Genomic DNA, 19,316 nt, shown 5'->3' on the forward strand with positions numbered 1-19,316 from the left:
GTTTTGTAGTACTGGACCCTGCTAGCCTTAGATTCCCAAAATGTCCAACACTACAGCTGCTGGGTAGCTATTGCTGGGGTGCTACTCATGCTGAATCTTCTCATAGGAGATATGCCTGAGGGAGGGGAATTGTTTCTTCAGCGTGGCAGTGAAACCTCGCATGGACACAGATACATGTGCACCCACAGTACAGCAAGTGCACACAAATACAGCCCTCATATGCACTCTTATGGAGAAAAGACAGGCAGGGTACCTTACACTTCATACACATGTGTGTGCATATGTACATCTGTGCATACGGAATTGATTTCTCTGGCCCTTATGCTATTGGGTGCCTATATATCAGACCCTGGTAGCCTTCACAGCTCAATAAAATACAAGAAATCAGGAGCACCCCTGAAAGCCACTGTTTCCAAGTAAGCAAAGATTCTCAAATTCACAGCTATACATACCAAAGGACGGAGGTCTGGGTGTGAAAGGATGTAGCCATTGTTCGTGTTCAAAAAGGCATATCCATGGACACCCAGCTGGAGAAAGCGGGATTAGAATAATTAGTGCTTTAGGTAGAAACACTGCTGTGTAATGGGTGCCACTGGTACACTGGCACCACCAATATTCAGAAATATTTTACTTTTAAAGCTATTGACCAGCAGAAAATAGGGTCCATCCCAAACCATTTATCTCTGAATCTCTGGTTGCTCTGTCTGAGCAGGCTGACTATGCTTGGATGCACAAAAGGATGGGCAGGTAGTTGATTTGTGTACACCTTCAGAAAAAGGTGCCCTCCTGGAGTCTGATTGTCCTCATGGACAATTACCACCCAGAGGCAGAGTAAGATCTCTACAGCAGGCACAGCAGTGCTGCACATAAAATGAGCAATGATGGGGAATGTCGTAAACAGTACAGAAACAGCGGTGACAGGTCTGTATGCCCATCACTACATAGGCACAACAGTGAATGAACAAGTGAGTATGAATCTCACAGATGGCTTCCCTGGAAACCCAGTCAGTATTCAGAGGAGCTCTGCATTATGTTTCAGTGTTGGCAAGACCAGACCCAGCCTAGGCCAATTGTACAAGCCTGTAGCCCTAAAGTGCTTTTTAAGGAATAGCATAATCTAACAAGAGCAGACACTGGCTGACCTGATCTGCAAGAGATTTCCAAGAGAGCAATTACTCAGATCAAGCCCGTATATAATACAAATTCCAGCTAAACCCTGAGTTGCTAAAAACCCACTGATAGCTTGCACTTGCCAAAACAAGAGGTGTCTCAAGGAAAACAAGAATGGCTAAGGTTTTTATCTTCAAAGAAATGCTGCGACTTCCTATTCCTATAGAGACAATCCTGGAGGGATAACAATAGGGAAGTGGGGAGGTGAGTCATTTACAATCCTTCTGTGCCTTTTTGGAGGGAATGAATTCTGTATTTCACACATCCCAGATCAAAACTTTGGACTCCTTCTACGTGAAACAGTTTTTTGCAAAGCACACTGAGCTCAGTTCAGCATGGCAAGAATGAATCCAAGACATTGGATCAGGACTACAGTAAACTGCCTTGATGGCCTATTAAAGCTGAAGTTTCCCAGCCCAGTAAGCGCAATCATAAATGTATGAGTTCTCAAGGGCTGTAACTCTGGAACTGGTCCTTTGTAACCCATATGCCAGAGAATTCAAATTGAGGATCCTAGGTTTCCAAACTGGCCTGGAGTTGCAAGAGCTTCTGGGAAGTCATGTCCTGCTTCTAATGTAAAGAAACCATTCAGATAATTTTCCCTTCTTCCCTGGCACTGCTTGGAGGAAAGACCAGTGTCTCTCCTTGGCCCAGAAGGAAGATTATTGTGACACATAGCCTTTGGTGACTTGGATGGGGGAAGATGAAAAGGTATTAGTCTTATAGAGAAAATAAACGTGTATAAACATTGAAGCTCCTAGACAAGGTTCCCCCAGACCCAAACCAGCTAGCTTTTGCATGCTGAATGTATGTACCCCAACGCTCATAGTTCCTGGGTTGCCTGAAGGATCATTTCCTACAGCTGCATGTGAACGGTCTGCCCTGCATTCATGTCTGGAAGTGCCACACAAATTCATAGCTTCTGACAGCACGTTCAGTCCTGTGAGGCTTCAGCGATCAGATTTTGGACAACTGCCTAACTGCTAGTAGTTGTCTGATAGTTATTTAAGAGAAACTGAAAACTTGAAATGATGGCTCAATTTGCCTGATTTTGTCGTGATCCTCAGGTGCGCTTGCTGTCTCCTCATGTGCAGGCTTATTGAACAAAAGGTCACTGCACAGAATTTACAGCAGAAACCAAACTAAACAGTGCGTCTCTGGGGGGATTTCCTATGGATGAACAAATTTTTTTATATGTATTGAACACAGAGCTAATGAAAAGTTGTTGGACTAACAATTCTGGAGGGCAAATATCCTATCTAGGTACAGCACAAGCAAGTGAGAGCCAGCTTCCTGTACACTGTCCTGCCAAGAAATCTTCATGCTGATCTGGCAAAAGGAACTTCTAGGCATGACAGAAAAGTTGGCTCTCCATAGTCCGTTCAGGACTCAGTTTTTCTGCTAGGAATATTGAGAGTGAAACTAATTTATTTTTTGCCAGCTGGTATGGCAGCTTTTGTCCACTGGGAACTGGATATAAAACTTTAATTCTTCTGAGGTAGGCTGTCAGATCTGTATCGTGTCTGAGGGATTTAGGTTGGTGACCATCAAGATGCAAAGGCTCCAGGACCTGTTGCCAGTCTACTGGATCATGGCAGTCCTTGTGTTTCTGAAGCAGCCTAGGATCTTCTAATAGTGAATGATTTCCCATGTGCTATATAGAAACCACACATCACCACATCCAACATCTCTTGCTTTATGCTCATAGTTCTTCCTACAGGTAGAGGAATGATTTTTCAGTCATGCCCATGGTAGAACAACTAATGACTTTGCTGTGCAAAGTAACAAATTGCATTATTTCAGTCTTACCTTATACCGTGGAGCAAGTTTTAACAACTCCCTCAGTGGTACATCAGAGCCTACCACACCCAGAAGAATGCCATGAGATCGCTTAAAAACAAAAGAGAATCCATTTTCAGAAGCAAAACTTTGGTAGCTCTTTACCTGAGTACACATTATTGCCTTTCTACTAGTCTCTCACACGTTCTCTCTAGGCTTGTATGAATATATTCATTCAAAACCAACCAACATACCTCAAAAAGTCTCAAGGAGTTGCTCCAGTGTTTATGCAGAGGAGCATTTCTACCCAATACTAGTACTTATCTACCCAATACCAGTACTTATCCCTTGTACAGCAATGGTAGGGTACTGTCCACCATTTTAAAAGGATGGTGAGAAACTAGAAATGGTACAGAAAAGAGTGTCTAAAGGGTTTCAAAACCCAGAGGAAATGCCCTTATTAAAGACACCTAAATTGTTCAACCTTTTTATCTTACCAAAAGATAGCAGGTTTGACTTTATTGCAGTACAGAAGATGCTTCCCAGGAGAAGATACCAAAGGGTACAGGCTTTTTAATCTATCAGAGAAAGCCATTATGACAGGAAGGTGAGGCCAGACTAATTGAAAGTGAAATTTAGACACCGGTTTTTAATGGAGACTGAGAAACTACAACAATGGAGAGCTCAGGGCTGGATGCCTTTCTTCAATGACACTTTTGCCAAACACAGGTTATTGGGCTCATGAAGGACCGTCTATATGAAATGTAAAAGTCTGCAATAAAATGCACAGACTAGACAAGGTAATGATCTCTTCCAGCCTGAAACTTTATTGGTCTGTGAATTAGGCTAGGTTTGAAAATGGAATGGATAAACCAGGGAGAAGTGTCATATTTAAGGGGTATTTTGAAGAAATAGCATTCAGAGGAAATGACAGACCATCATAAATATCAAAATAAATTATCAGCCACACATCCTGCCAGAAGTTTACCGCAGTCCGTAATGGCCAGCTCTTCTTCCAGAGACCCATTGGCTTTAAAACCTCTCAAAGGTCTGCTACATCCTTTCACCTCTGCTGGCTGGAAGGAGAGCGAAGCCCACATTGCACTCACCGTCTCATTCTTTTTGCTGAAGACTGGCATAGCCACTGTTGTCATGAGCAACAGACTTTGAGCCTGAGATGCAAAGAGCTGCCACAGAACAACGAGCCATGTGTTAGCAAATGCAATACCACCAATAACCCGAATGAAAGGCACTGGAATTCCCAAGCACCCCAGATGTTGATTACAATTAGCCACCTCCTTGCCTCCCACACCCCTCTAAAAACAGATGGCAGCACTTTTCAATACTCTGTATCCAAGAGGATCATAGGATGGATGCTTGCTCGTGTGGGGTGATGAGGATGGGATGAAAGCCAGTGATATGTGTTGAAGCAGGAGCAAATAAAGAGCTGTTTTAATGAAGAGACAGGAACCTGTAGAAGTGGTGGCACAATTTATACCCACCACGCATTGGGAGTGTAGACATGAACACTTATGCAACAAGTGTAAAAACCACCAACACAAGGAGCACAGAACAGAAAAGCAACACAAATATGAGCAAAATCACAAACAAGATATAATCTATATTGCAAACACATGAATACCACAAATGAGAAACACCACAGGCAAATATTTAAAAGGCACAAATACACACAGAGAGTGCTTATATATACTTGTTAGTCAAGCATCTAAGCTTAGGAAAAACAGAGACCAATTCATGATTCAAACAGATACAACATAGTGAGCTCTCTCTACAGGAGATACAGGACATGCACGTGTAATGGAGTAACAGATGCTCTAAAAACACACAAAAAAGGAGATAAAACAGGCAAGACACATGCAAAGGAGTCTCCCAAACACGCCTAGCTATCAAAAGGACCTAATCCCTTGATGCCAGTAGCATTCCCTTTCCGTCTCTCATTTGGTCAAGTAAGTAGCAAGGCAAGAAATGACCTTCTGTCTCCATTACTGTACATGCTAGGAGCCATAAAGGAGCCAGTCAATAATCTATGCAGTTGTTTGATGGAGATTTGAGCCTGGTATCTTGAGTTACTGGTCTGGATGATTTTGTGTGGAAACTTCTCATTCACAGCAACACTCCCACCAACACACAGCAAGTAAACTTCTTCAGCACTTACTGGACATACGGAAAAAGAGATCTGGTGATCTAAGCTACAGCACAACACAGACACCCCTATGTACTCTGAACCAACAGCACAGCACAGCTCTCCAGTACATCCAGCATTTCCTCTCCTCTTCTTCCCAGTGTAAGAGGGCTCCTTCAGTGCTGCAGTCCCCACCCCCTCCAGATGTACAGGCCAGCTGTGGCTGTGAGCGCTGGCATTGACACACCCACTGGCACAAGGGAAATAGCACGCTCACAAAACACAGGGGTTCAGTTACCTCCTCAGACTGTGGCAGCTAGTGAGAGACATGGATGAACAGATGAATGAATACGTGAATGGAGGAATGAATCAAAGGTGGGAGAGGTCGGGGCAGAGGAAGAGAATGGCAAGCCAAGCCAACAGGCAAGAAAAGAGATGCAGCAGAAAAAGTGCAGCAAACAAATTCCTGCGGCTACCTTGGGAAGTGTGACACCATACACCAGTGCCAGGGGCGGCGTGCCTGCTAATAGAATAAACTCACTGGGTAGTTAGTAGTGTTTCTGGAGGTTTTGCTTAGCACAATGAAGTACCATGTCCCCAGCTCTCACTTGGCATATCTCCTGCAGCAGAAGACATCCCCACATCACCCTCACAGAGCTCATGTGCCACGGCTGCAGCCTCAACGGTCAGCCACAGCACAGAGGTGGGGGACGGTCCCTTCCCACAAGAGTCTGCCGAGGATAACATCTCTGCACCATGATGGTGCAAGCCTGGGTGCCTTGGAGGTATTTCTTAGGGTATGTGTGGTCTTAACTCTGAGCTCAGCGTTGAGCACCGCCATGTGTGACCTGGACTTCCACGTTTCCTGCTACAAAGCTAAGCTCAGTACACTTACCTTTACTGCAACTCAGAGTTCAGGTTTCTCACCGTGGATCCTAAACCAGAACACTGTGGGTTGTCCCCAGGGGTGTGGCAGACACCCTAAAGCTGCTGCTGGCCAGACTGAAGCCAATAACTTCAGTCCTGCAGTGGGATTTTGTATGAAAACATTCTCAATGTTTCTAGAAGATTTTTCCCCTCAGAGAGTATAAACAGTCCTGAGACCTCAGGTTTGTTTCTGGAAGAGGGAAATCTGACTTCTGGTCAGCTCTAGCTGTCACAGTTATGCAGACACTTCTCTGGGGTGAAGAGTCCAGTGTAGGAAAAAAACCCCACCCTTTATCTCCCTGAAAGCATAGAGAGCCCCAAAAGAAGAACCGTAACTATCTCTTTCTGCAATGTAAAAAAGGATGGAGACTGAGATTGAGGAACATCTTCTATTTGGGGAAGTGCAGGGAAAGGCTCCTTCAGTGGTGGTCTACTCCTTTGTCCTTCCCTTCACTCCTTTGAATTTCAAAGCTGCCTTGGCAACACACCACCATAATAGCACCTGCCCATGGTCCAAATGTCTTAAGTCTTCCCATAGGGCAGGCCTGAGACAAAGCAAGGGGCAAGGGCATTGGGAGTGCTAACTGTCTGGTCCTTAGCGATGTGTCCTTTACCCACAGGGCTAAGCACAGGGCCACTAGGTCTTTCTAGCCCAAGGAACAAAAGAGTGAGCCTACATCGCAAACTGAGATCTGTATCTTTGAGTGGCAAGCAGTATGCAGTTAGCTACTGGGCTGGAGGAGATAAATCTCTGCGACCTGTATCCTGAGCTGTAAATAATCTTTCCTGTGAATAATCCTTTGGAAGGTAACCTGCTTTCACAGAAGCACTGCTTAAGTCATGCTGTGCCTGTGTGATTAGTCCTGGGCTCCTGGGTCACTGCAGATTCAGACCAAAGTCTACATATGCATCTCAACTCCAGGAGCGAGCAGAAAAGAAATACTGTCTGGCTCAGCAGAGTCAGAGACAAGTAATTTCTATCAATTAACCAACTCCTGGTTTTACATAAGTTTCAGGACTTTATTTGGTTCTGATACATGTAAGATATTTACATGGGAAGCTGGGACAAGTTGTATGTCTGACATACTAGCTGGGTGTCTAACACATTTGCCAGTTTGGCCCATAGGCCCTACTGTTTGCTGACTAAAGACTTGTGCTGTAGGTCCTTACCGCACTGTCCATATAGGCTTCAGTCCAAATAATGTCATGGTCGTGGTTGATGACCATGGGACGGCTGAGCACATGCAGGTACTCCATCACATTCTCCTGGACATCCGCCAGCGTGGAGATCTGAGTGTAGTAGCCTTCACGGAGAAACAGAGGTGTGAGTGACTCTGCTAACACATCTTCCGTATTTTTAAATGAGTGCCTGTGCAAAGCTAGAAAACTGGATGTCAAAGACTTTATCTGAGTTATCTATTTTCAGAGCTTTCTCCCTGCAGACGGACCCATAACAGTCTAACACTACAACAAGGAGTACAGGGGAAGAATGTCTTAAAGTTATCAAAGGGTCCTCTAAGCTAGCTGCTTAACTGGTTAGAAATGCTAACATAGTGTAACGTCACTAGGACTCTTGCCCTGCTTCTCACCATATGGAATTGATTGGTTGTACTTGGTGTGGGACGGAGTACGTCAGATGGATGGAAAACTTTTGTTGTCACTAGGAAAACACTGCCATGTGAAAGGGCTCATGACCTGATAAGCTTTGTGATGTGGAAACAGATTTACTGTGTTTGAAAACAAGGACTACAAGAGCTATATGACGTGTTGAAACAGAAGAACCAAAATCAGTGAGCCTTCCGCAGAGCTCAAGTCTGGTAAGTGAGAATTCAAGTGCAAAGAGCATATTTTTGTTCTCTGTTTGGTTATTCAGGAGAATCCATTCTCACATTTTATGGTGAGCCAACAGCACCATGGACTCTCTTATGGCTGAATATGTAATCTGAAATCCAGGTTTTTGTTTTATCTAACAAAACCTAAAAATGTTAGGTGTGATTCATAGTGCTAATAGACAAACGTTTGAGCTTTGAACATCCCCCGCTCATAGCTCACATTCTGCAGGCCAGCAACTCTTGTCTGTCAATTATTTTCAGTAGCAAATGCACCCATGCATTTCATAGTCTTCTGGAGCCACTGCTCAGACAGGAGAAGAGTGAATATACCTAACTAAGTCAGCCCCCAACTTCAGTCTTCACTTCCTTTCCCTGTTTAAGGATACTGATGTAGCAAGCATTGCTGGCTGTCTCCAGATACAGTGAGGCCAAGTCATGCCCAAACAGGGAAGACTTTTTTCCTCTCTTCCTTTACCCTTGCAGACTCTTACAGGGCTAACTGGACTTTTTAACTGGCCCCAAATGCATAGAGGTGACTCACCTACTCTGAATGGATTTTCCCATTCATGCCATTTCATGCTAGCTAGAGAGAATATCGGTTTTGGGGTGGGATTAACAACCTATTCTGGTACCTCAGTGAAAACCACTGGCACACAAAGAGTTTGGCCAGGATATAGGAGTTAACCCACAGATCTTGTAAAAAATACTGTGAAATCTTTAAAGAGATGTTCGTTTTACATCTCAGCCAAAAGATGTCAGGCTTTCTGACAGAGGTTTAGACAGATTGTCAAAAGCCAGCAACTGGGACACAATAAGCACAGGGACTTAGGTGGACTACAGCCAGCATGAATCTCGGTCATAGCGTCCCTTGGCACCATGACAGGAAAATGTGGTGTCTCAGCACGGAGGACTTGTGTTAGTTGGACATAGGCACACTCCACATGGACTAGCAGGGTCTGCTTTTTCCTTAGGTCATCTTCCAACCGAGGGCTCATGGGCCCCAACTGTACTGGGGAAGCCTTAGATGTGTCCAGGGCCCTGTGGCTGCAGCCCACGTGTGATGTGTGTGATTGGGGATGGGGAACCATTCCCATACAGCACCTTTGTTGTTGCAGGCGATCCATTTCACATTGGGTGCAAAAGTGACTTCCCGTCCAATGAGGTAAGTGAAAACCCGGACCTGGGAACAAGAACGCAAAGACAGAAGAATTAGGCTGTAATGTGCTACCAAATCCAAATGGCAGAGGTTTGGCATCCTGCTGTACAATGATGTGAATGCCTATTTGTGGTGCACAGCAATAGCTCTGCCTTCACACGAAGACAGGATCCTCTTGCTCCATTTGTTTCACATTTTGTGAGCTGGAACTTCATTTCCCATTACAATAAGCCCAGAAAGACAAGTAGCACATGGGATCATCTGAATAACAAGGCAGAAGTGCAAATTCTGTTTGATTTTATGATAGCAGCTCTGCCAGGCACTCAGCAACCACATGCAGAGAGGTTTATGGCTCACAGGGATCCTTTACCCAGGGGAACAGCTGGCTGCATGAATCATTTAGAGAAAGCTTCACCATTTCTCTTGTGTTTGACCAACAAAAGAGCCAATCCTGAAATAAACTGCTTTAACAGCCCCATGCTCTGGTTTCTCAGTAGGCTGCTTCTCTCCCTTTGTGCATTGCTGCTAGCTGGGATGAGGTAAACAAATAAATCAGGAGGATTTAGGATGAGTCGTGGTCTATTCCACTTTCACAGTCTGCTCTGCTAGTACCAGCCTGTAATCACAGACCTCAAAGTAAGTAAGGTTGGAATGCACCTAGAGAGGTTGTGTGGACCATTGCCCCACCCACCACAAGAACTGGTAATAGCCAAACCTTTCCCAAACAGGACCAATTATAAACAGTTCTGGATGGGATTAAAATTCTTTGCAAAAGGTTGTTTGTTTTTTTTTTTAAATTTTAAAATACTCAGCTCAGTCTTTATCATCTTGTCAGGAGAATCTTTTGATTGCCCACACCTTTAGAAAATGAAGTGTATGAAAAAGAAAATCTTCACTGACCTACAGATATCCATTTGTGATCCTACCACCTCTAAAATCACCACAGCAGGCTCCTGCTTGGCTGCTTTGTTTTGTGTTTACAGCCAGATGCATGTGGGTATCGGAGGATGTGAACGCTCTGCTCTACCCGTTGTCCTGGCTCATGCTCTTGTATTCCCACCATAGCAGGATAGCACCTTTCCTCACTCTTTCTATTTATCACTTCCCAGACAAACCTTCCGATCTGGCCAGTTGTATTTTTCAAACACAGCTTCATAATCCTCCACTGCTCCGTCTGTGATCAGCATGATAGCTTGGTTACACAAGCCTCCTTGACCGGCATCTCTGAACTACAAACAGAGAGGAAGAGCATTAGTTATCTCAGCACAGGCCGTTTCTATGTAATTGCATCATATTTATTCATGATGGGCCAGATCCTGACTTCTTGTAAATCTCACACTGTGCTCAGAAAGAGCTCTGCTAAAATAAGGACCGTGCTTGTATAATGCATATAATTTTTTTTTATTTATACAGCCCTTCCTGGCACATGTGGACACAGGAGGCTTTACAGAAGTAAACTAATAAGGAGAAAATAAGTGCTGTGGAGGAAGGGTGCGATTCCCTGCTGCCTCACATCTAGCACAGTCACATTCATTTATGCAAAATGACTATAAACTGACCATAAACACTGCAATTCTGATTTGACAGCAATAACTGTCACTTTTTATGGCAGAAAATGTGAGAAGAGGGGGAAATCAGACTCGTTATTTCAGGGTAATTCCATCAATCTGCCAAAAAAGAGCAGAGAAAGGCAGGAGCACATGAAAAGAGAAGGCTACTGCCATCAGAGCTGAAATAGGTTATGAATGTGCCTGATAGAAAGGCCATACACTGTAATGACAGATGATCTGTTATCTGTGCCTAAGTGATATTCAAGGTAGAGTGGAAGTAAGCTGGGACTCTGGTACAAAGGTTGATGTGCTCCCAAGGACACATGGAGATGTGTTGAACAGGCGTGCTCCGACAGGCAAGGCAGACCCTGCCTGTTCAGCCAGGAAGCCCAGCCTGCCAATGCTGCTTATCTGGTGCTCCTGCACGCAGAGCCGTTTGCCTCTCGTGCCCTCAGGTACACTGGCTCTAGAGAACCAAGTGCCTTAGGCAGCACCAACACAGGTGTGGAATTAGCAGTCACCAGAGGAGGTAGCAGAGGACATCAAGGCACAAAAATGAGCAGCTACGTTGCTACGGCTCCTAGCTCAGTGTCAGCATGCACTTCTCCTTGCACAGCATCTCATCACTTCTACGCTCTGAGTAAGGAAATGTCTAATCAACAAAGGAGAATACAGAAACTGATACAGAGTAAAAAAATATGGAAAGAGAAAGATGTGACAGCTCTGCACAAGAGATTAATGAGAGGCCATGACATGAGATGGAGAGCATACAGGAGACTAACTGAAGGATGACTAAGGTTATATCTAACACAGCAGCAATTTTAAACTAGAGAGGGCATTTATATCTTATAAATGAGGAAAAAGGTATCCAAGTGGCAAGACTAAATGCATAAAATAAAAGCAAGCACTGGATAGGAGAACAAGAGCACAGGGTTAAATTGACAAGTCCGTTCTGGTTTGGTAATGCTATGTTAGGACAGAAGGCAAATGTCTTTACCAGCACAGATGGTACTGTGGTTCCGCTGCAGAGTAACATCATGACTATTGATACCTGGAAGCCAACTCCAAGTCCAGATTTCCCCAATCATTTTACCACTCCTACAATTACCTCTGTGATTGTCCCTTATTATGAAATTACCAGGTTCGGTGCTAATATCACCATAATGTCTCCTTCCACCACCATTTATGTTATCAGTCCTGCCTCCTTCAACATTACTCTTAGTATCACTGAAATACCTGTTACTGTACTGCAGTAAGCATGGATTCAACAGCTTCTGAATGACCACACTTATGAACTTGTCATTCCCTGTTTCATGATAATCCCATTACTTGTATCACTGACCAGAATCAGTACAGATGATCATGAGAGAGAAGGGCGGTGTAATAGGGTCAATTCTAACTAGCTGTTCTCAGGTAAAACATCTATGTGAATTACTGAATTAGGATGAGGTGGTTGGGTGTGCTCCATCTCTTTCATATCACCAGAGCAGCACATTCAGAGGGGAGACAAGCTGTACCTCTGCTGCTATGGTCATGCCAACCCAGCAGTGGGGATCTCCCATGTCTTTCTCTACAGAGTCCCCAAGGTCTGACATTTCCAGTGATCCAAAAAGCTTCTACACCTTGTACCATGGAAAAAACCCATCAGTGCCAGCTACAGGGTAATCTGAGCTCAAGGAAGGGTCAAAGCACACATGCCCCTTGCCCCCTGCTCAGCAAGGAGACTCAGGGCAAAGGCTGAGGGTGCACAACAGGAACAAGCACAGGATGCTCTTATGTGCAAACGAAAGGGGAAAAGCAGTTGACAGCCACATGGGATTCTGCGGCACCATCAGGTAGGAAAAAGACAAGGAGTCTCAAGTGAGATATTCCTAGGACAGAGAGCAACTGCATGCAGTTTAGCAGAGAGAATGGCTAGAGTGAGCATCCATTAGGGAGGCATAAGGTTACAATGGTGCAGGAGATGCTGTCAGAATGAGGGTCAGAACACAGATATGCTCATTGCAACAGTCTGGAATAAGCTGCTTTCGTAACTATGCAATCTACAACACATTTTGTTTAGACCATTAAGTTAACACTTAATTAAGGTCACCCACCATTTCATCAAACTACTTGAGACATCTCTTCATGTAGCTTACTTCAGACCTCATAACACTGCTATATCAGAACCAGCAATCTCCTAATTACAGGAGTAGATACTTTCAACAGGGAAAATGAGATCATCAGTGTCATAGAAATAGCGATTAAAAAGACAGATTTAGAAAACAAATGAACAGAGGTAATCCCTGATTTTTAGGTCCTTTTGTGGCTGGCTGCAGCTGTAGCAAATGATCTGACAGCATTCACATCAAGCTCTGAGCATAATACCCTGCTCTGACTCAAGTCTCAGGAGCATGAAAGAAGGGCAGATAGGGAATAAGATGTCCACAGAACAGATGTCTGAGGAGATGAGGGCTAGAGCTGCAGTCAGTGAATGAGGCACGGAACTATGTATTCTTCTTATGACTTTGGTCACATTGCCAGGAGTAACAGGCATGATCTAATTAATTCAGGGTCATAGTCTCTTGTACTCCCTTGTTTGCTCATTGCCATTTACTTTGCAGTTATAGCCTGGCACAGAGTTACTAGTGAAGCAATAGGAACATCGGCGTTGCTCAGTGATGCACAGGCATGCATGCTGATTATATACACACCTGGCCAGATGACTGAGTAGCCCCCTTTCCATCTCTTCCTGCCCCATTCTTGTGCAGACCTGCCTCCAGAGCAGCCTCCAGAATTACTGAAAATTCAGACTTAGTGGAAAGTGTGTGATGGGTAGAAAATTAGCAGTAGAGAAGGAAACAGAAAGCCAGTGAAGAAGTAACGAGAGATTCAATTAAGCAAAAGGGCATAAACTGATCAACAGGAAATCCTGAGCTTTGTATATCCTGAAAAATATGCTGCAGAATCCAGGCCCATAAAAATGTGAGTGGAATCAAGAAAAGATTTATAAACGTTCAGAGAAGAAGCAAGAAAGGGAGTAAAAAGTGTGTTGCCAGATGCTTTATGGCCTCCATACTTCATCATCAAAAGGACAATATTGTAATGGCTGGGTAACACGCTAAGGTGATAAGAAACACAGAAAAGAATGAATGAATTACAGGCAGGGTCACAAAATGGTAGGGTTAAAGAAAAAGTTAATGGGAAGCATGTGAATAATCTGCGCTCAGCAGGAAGGGAAAGAATTGCAGAAGGTGTTGCTGAACTACTTGCCTCATGGGCTGAGACCTGACTGGGACTGTATGAGATCCCGAAGGACAAAGAGGGAATCAAGAGAAAACATGTATTACAAGAAGGGAGGAAAATACATGGGTAAATTGTCCTTAAACATCCAGCATGTTGCTATAAAAATTAGTAACACAGTCCTCTTGTGAGTGCACAAATGAAACACTTCCCCACACAAGTAGGGCGTAAGAGGCCACAAACTCCTTTGATTACTCACATCAGCAAACAGGTTCATTCTTTTTACGACACCAGTTTGCTCAAGTTACACAGAATTTTACATCTCACTGAAATCCAGTTTGTTGCCAGTTTCACCATTTTTTTCACCTGTAGCCATTTTAGAGCGACTTACTCATAACTAACCTCAAAAATTTATGAGTTCAGCAGCAAGTCAAGTTACCATTAAACCATCCTGATGTTAAGAGGAGACACCATTCCAAGGTGGCCTCAAAGAGCAGAACTTGGCGTTAATTTTCCTCCACAGGGTCAGAAAAACATCAGCTTTCAAAATACCTACCTACTCTGAGAGGATCCTGAGAATGGAAGACCAATAAGGGTCACGGATTTTGTACAATCTAATCCTAAAAGATTCATATATAACAAATATATGAATATATACATATATGACTCTCTTAGGATTAGGGATGTGTGTTTGCATATGTATATATGTACACACATATATTTAGCATGTCTATAAAAATATATAAATATCTTTATGATTGAAGTACATTGGAAAGGATAGTCAGAGGCTCAAATACCAAACAGGAGGCTGAGTGCTGGCTGGAGAGGAATACCGCAGAGGCAGATCAGCTGGATAGGAATTAACAATGTGACAGTGTCTGAAGAAACTTAGCTGTTGTCTTACGTTGTGTTAAGAGGACTATGGTGTGTAAAACAAGGAAGGCAATTATTCTACTCTGCTTAGCACTTGACAGCTCTCAGCGGAAGCACTTACATACTGTTGGGAGAATGGTGTTTCAGGGAAGGCAGGCAGCCTGGAAGCAGCCGTGAGCAGAGCAGCAGCCAGAACAAAGGGGTATAAATCCTACAGGAAAAGGGCAAGAGGACATGACCTGCCAAGCTTGTTGAAACAAAGAGAAGATAGCAATGAGAGACTAAAATTTGATAAACAAGAAAGGAGCTCAAAAGATAGCGCTTCATGCCTGAGAATTTTGAAGCACTTTATAAATGTATGCTAAAGACCATGGTTGCCTGGGATGCATATTTTATTGAAACCACTCAGTGTGTGGCTAAATTGAAATAGAGAGTTTAAGTGATTTATTAAGCATGGCAGAAAGGGGCAGGGGAGACTGGCTAACTGTTCTCCTGAAGCTGTTCTGCAAGTTACGTCATGGATTAAAATATTCCCTGTCTACCCCACAACATAATGGAGGAAAACAAAGATGGTGAGAGATCGTGCTCCTCTTCAACCCCTCTCTGCTAGTCATGCCTCATTGAGTAGGTCTCTACTGGGCTATTAATTCTACAAGCAATCGGACTGAGGAAAATTACCAGGGAAATTTTGCAGTCACTTTCATTACAGATATTATTACTGGTTGTCTATTGTAATCAAAGCCTGTTTCATCAGTGTGATGTAGCAATTTTCATTTTCATTCTCTTGCGTATGCTCCTGTGAACAATAACAGGACAGTCTGTGAGGAATGGCTATGATTACAAGCTGAGAATGTGAATTTTGTCTGATGGGAAGGGGCTGGCCAATTCCACCAAAGTTCCCCCTTCTCCGCCTGTATGACTGCAGCAGCACAGATTTGTTTCAGGGCACACTGATGGAAAGCCTTTTCCTCCTCTATTACTGATACAGATCTAAGAAGCTCTAAGAGAAGATTTCAGAGAGTCCTTAAAGCATACGAGCACTTGGCAGGTGGCACCCTTTTGCCTTAAACTGTGGTACTTGCAGAGCCTGTGATCCTCCAGCTGGTGATATCGAGGCACTCTCTAGATGAGCCCTTATCAGGGAGGCTACAGTTTGGGGAAGGCTGCTGCAGGACAACAGGCACATTTCTACACTTGCATGCCTATGTATGTGCAGCCTCTGGCACTGCCACGTGTGCACTGAGACACCATCTCTGTCTCTTCTGAATGTCACCAGGGAGACAGAAATCCTGGGATGAAGCTGCAAAGTGACTTGCAGGCCTCCTGCTGCACGTGCAGCTGTCCCACAGCTGGCTGCGAACAAAGCTCCCGGATGATGGCTTCAGTGACCTTGGACTGAGGTCCTATTTTGCTAAAGAGGTCCATGCCTTAGTGAACGATGCTGCGAGAAAGCTGCAACTGGTGTTACTGGAAAAGAAAAAATGGGTGGAAGAGATATATAGCCCTGGTTTCACAGCTTTCTTTGACAACAAAGTTACTGTTTCTGAACTCCTGTTTCACGGACAGGAGTTTCCAAGTGCAGAGAAGCGTGACACCAGCCGCCACTGAGACAACAGCCACCTTTCCTTATCTTCAGATGCTCAAAGGGAAGGTGCTCAAATGCCTGAGTCAGTGGTCCTCTCCCCAGATCTGAGATGATAATGAAAGGCTTGAGGAAAGCAGCACCTCAACTTGCAAGTGAATAACATCAGAAGGTTTTATTACCACCGGGTGCTGTACTGTCTAAGAGCAATCTCGGGGCTGTTTTGAGCTTATTAGCCAAGGGAGAATCAACAAGAATTAAGATAAGTGATGACTGCTTAAACTATTGACTGCATTTTTGATGCCAAATAGAGGAAAAATATTTTCTTTACCTGCCAAAGAGTTTCTTCTCTATTATTGCAGTTGAGTTACGTTAGTCCACTCGGCTGCACAGACATCACTCTCTCTCTGGAAGTATTTTTGGTCCAGCTATGTCAGTGGAGGAGAGCTTTTTCTGTCTCAGCTGTTCCACCATGTAGCTTCTATTTCCCATGGGCACGCCTAGCTCAAAGTATGCAGGGTTTTATAAAGGTCCTGCCTCCTGGAGGCTTGAGGATTGCCTAGTCTAGAGGGTGAGCCATGCCTGCCAGAAAGGAGGTGTGAGGTGTCCTCATTAGTGGAACCAGACCAGTTTTGGTGTCTGTGCCTGGCATGACCGGCTGCTATTTCAGCTGGGGCAAGCAGGCTTTCTTTAGGGTTATGTTCCATTATTCTCCACCGAGACCTTCAAAGCTGTGCTGGTTGAGAGTCTGCAGTTGTACTGCATTGGGCTTCTTTAATCTGTTGTCACTGTACATAACCAGCGCTACATTAGATATCAAGAAATCGTTTTTCTTCTGGTGGAAAAATTGTTTAAATATTCTGATTTATTCAACACAGGCCTATATAGGCTCTGGATCTTTGGTGTTAAAGATAAAGTTAATTTTGTCTTAAAGTGCAAGGGTACATGTAAATAAATATAGGAGGCATCTAGTCCATGTAATTGTTCTAGATTTACTTCCCTGGTCGTCTCAGTAACTATCTTTCTCGAAAGATGTTGATCCATTACTACTAGGAGTGCTGCCAGCTTATTACTGCAATGCCAAGGTTACACCATACTCTTCTCATGTTGTCATTAAAACCATTATGCTTCTGTTACCCCTGACAAGTCAGCTCAGCTACCACCATCCTTGGGTTCAACTCTGATCATGCTTGCACTGGCATAAATTACGAACAGCATTACCACAGCCAATAAACTTAAACTTTCAGTTTGTAGAATAAGTAAGAGTGGAGAATCCTTCCCAGGGTGTCAATACCTCTAGCACACTACCTTTAACATTAATGCCATCATTATGGCCACTAGCATTGTACCGTGTACATATTTTTGTCAGCGCCAAAGGCATTGGCATCTTTAGGTGAACCCCACTATAGACAGTGCCATGAGGAGGAGGGGATGTTCAGCTGGTTGTTGGTCCTTTTTTGTTAACATTCCTTAAGAAACAGAATTAAGTTTTATGTTTACCTCCAGGCTACTGAAGTTCCAGTTGTTCACATAAGGCAATGAATAATTTCCGATTTTATCGCAGGACGTGATCAGGCTGACTGATTAATTATCCTGTAACTGAGATTTCTTCCCCAAGTACTGATACTCAGCAAAGTGACATTGAAATAAATCTGAAACCTGACAATAATCTTTCATGTCTTCGTCATCATCTACTTACCAAGGCTCACTGATAACATTGCTTATGACCAGAATTGTTCCTCTCAGCTGATCAGTTATATTCTATTGCCACCATCTATAACTAAGGTACCTGGGCAATGCCCAGTTGTGGGGCTCGTTCAAGAGATGCTCATGAGGCCACAGCCTTGCCAGCTCCTGATCCCTCCTGGGTGGGGATCAGCAGCCCCAGGGCATCACGCACGAACCAACACCTCCCCAAAGCTGGGTCACCCCTGCACACTGCTTGTTGCAAAAATGGGATCTGAGATCAGATCATACCACCTCCCCCCTGCAGCACCGTGCTAAGTCATTAGTTGTAGAGGGGAAAGTAGGGGTGGGCAGGGATACTTGTGTCCCACACAGGCATCGGCACAGACCCTCTTACCTCCCTCAGGATTTTGAAGGACTCTGTCAAAGCTTTCTTCACAGTCCCCACTCCTTTTGCCTGCAGTTCATCCACCAACTGCTTGAAGTGCTGGCAAGAAAAGAGTGAAAAAGGCAGCGATGAGCTGCAGGCAGAGTGCTCCCTTCGGCTTGGGGAGGAAAGGGTAACCTGGAAAGGTCTGTGCCATTGGGCTCCTGATCCTTCACCACTGCTGGCAGGGCATTGCAGCACCGTGATGGATGGAGGTTGGAAAGTCAAGTGGCCCCCCCACTGGCAGTGCCATCATTTTGCACCTTTGCCCATGCAGCCCTGGCAGGACTGCATTTCTCAGCCTGTGGGCTGTGAACCATTGGCAGTCCATGAAACATCATGCAAGGGACAAAACTATTAGAAATCGGACTTTCCCTTATCCACCCCTGCAGGAAAAAAAAACCATTCCTGTGCATGCAAGACCAACAGGATTGGGAAAAAGAAAAAATTTGAATGCTTGGCTGCTACTTAAGAGGCATTGATCTGGTTGTAAATGAAACCCTCAGAGAGTGCTTTCTGCAAGATAGTGTCCAAAAGGCTTGGGGATCCTTTGGGAAACACTGCAGGAGACATCACCTTCTGAAGTCATACTCTGTGACCCAGGGCTAAGCTGGGAAAGAAATCTGCAGAGAAATCTAGTTGTTGAAGACATGGGAGGGATGTGCTACCTCTGTGGTATTAATATAGAGAGAAAAAGGAAGGAAAAAAAACAGTAAGAAGAGCTAAAAATACAAGTCAGCCCCGAGTGTGGTGGAGCAGCCAGATGCAGGCTGACCACCTCGGGGCTGCTGAGCTTCCTGGATCAGAGCAGCAAAACCCCTTACCTGAAAAAGTCCATCCTGGCGAAGGATCAGGCCAGACTGAGAACACATTCACCAGGAAAGGGCTGATTTTTCTCCTTTCTGAGGGCTGAGGATATGGGGTTTCAAAGATGGAGAACCTTTGCCCTCTGCACACTGTTTTTCCACA

At 44.3% G+C, this 19,316-nt stretch overlaps 1 protein-coding gene across 1 annotated transcript in view; it reads right to left on the reverse strand.

Moving 5' to 3' along the window:
* Nucleotides 1-19,316, reverse strand: part of CACNA2D4 (calcium voltage-gated channel auxiliary subunit alpha2delta 4) — a 130,799-nt gene that overhangs the window by 89,530 nt on the left and 21,953 nt on the right. Inside the window, exons 10-17 of the mRNA XM_059816262.1 lie at nt 18,318-18,407; nt 10,123-10,236; nt 8,953-9,031; nt 7,190-7,323; nt 5,391-5,408; nt 4,059-4,136; nt 2,980-3,060; nt 453-527 (exon numbers count right to left, since the gene is read on the reverse strand). Of these exons, the coding sequence (XP_059672245.1) occupies nt 453-527; nt 2,980-3,060; nt 4,059-4,136; nt 5,391-5,408; nt 7,190-7,323; nt 8,953-9,031; nt 10,123-10,236; nt 18,318-18,407 (669 nt within the window). The remainder of the gene's footprint in view (nt 1-452; nt 528-2,979; nt 3,061-4,058; nt 4,137-5,390; nt 5,409-7,189; nt 7,324-8,952; nt 9,032-10,122; nt 10,237-18,317; nt 18,408-19,316) is intronic.

The sequence above is a fragment of the Gavia stellata genome, chromosome 4, assembly GCF_030936135.1.
Source record: "Gavia stellata isolate bGavSte3 chromosome 4, bGavSte3.hap2, whole genome shotgun sequence".
Lineage (NCBI taxonomy): Eukaryota > Metazoa > Chordata > Aves > Gaviiformes > Gaviidae > Gavia > Gavia stellata.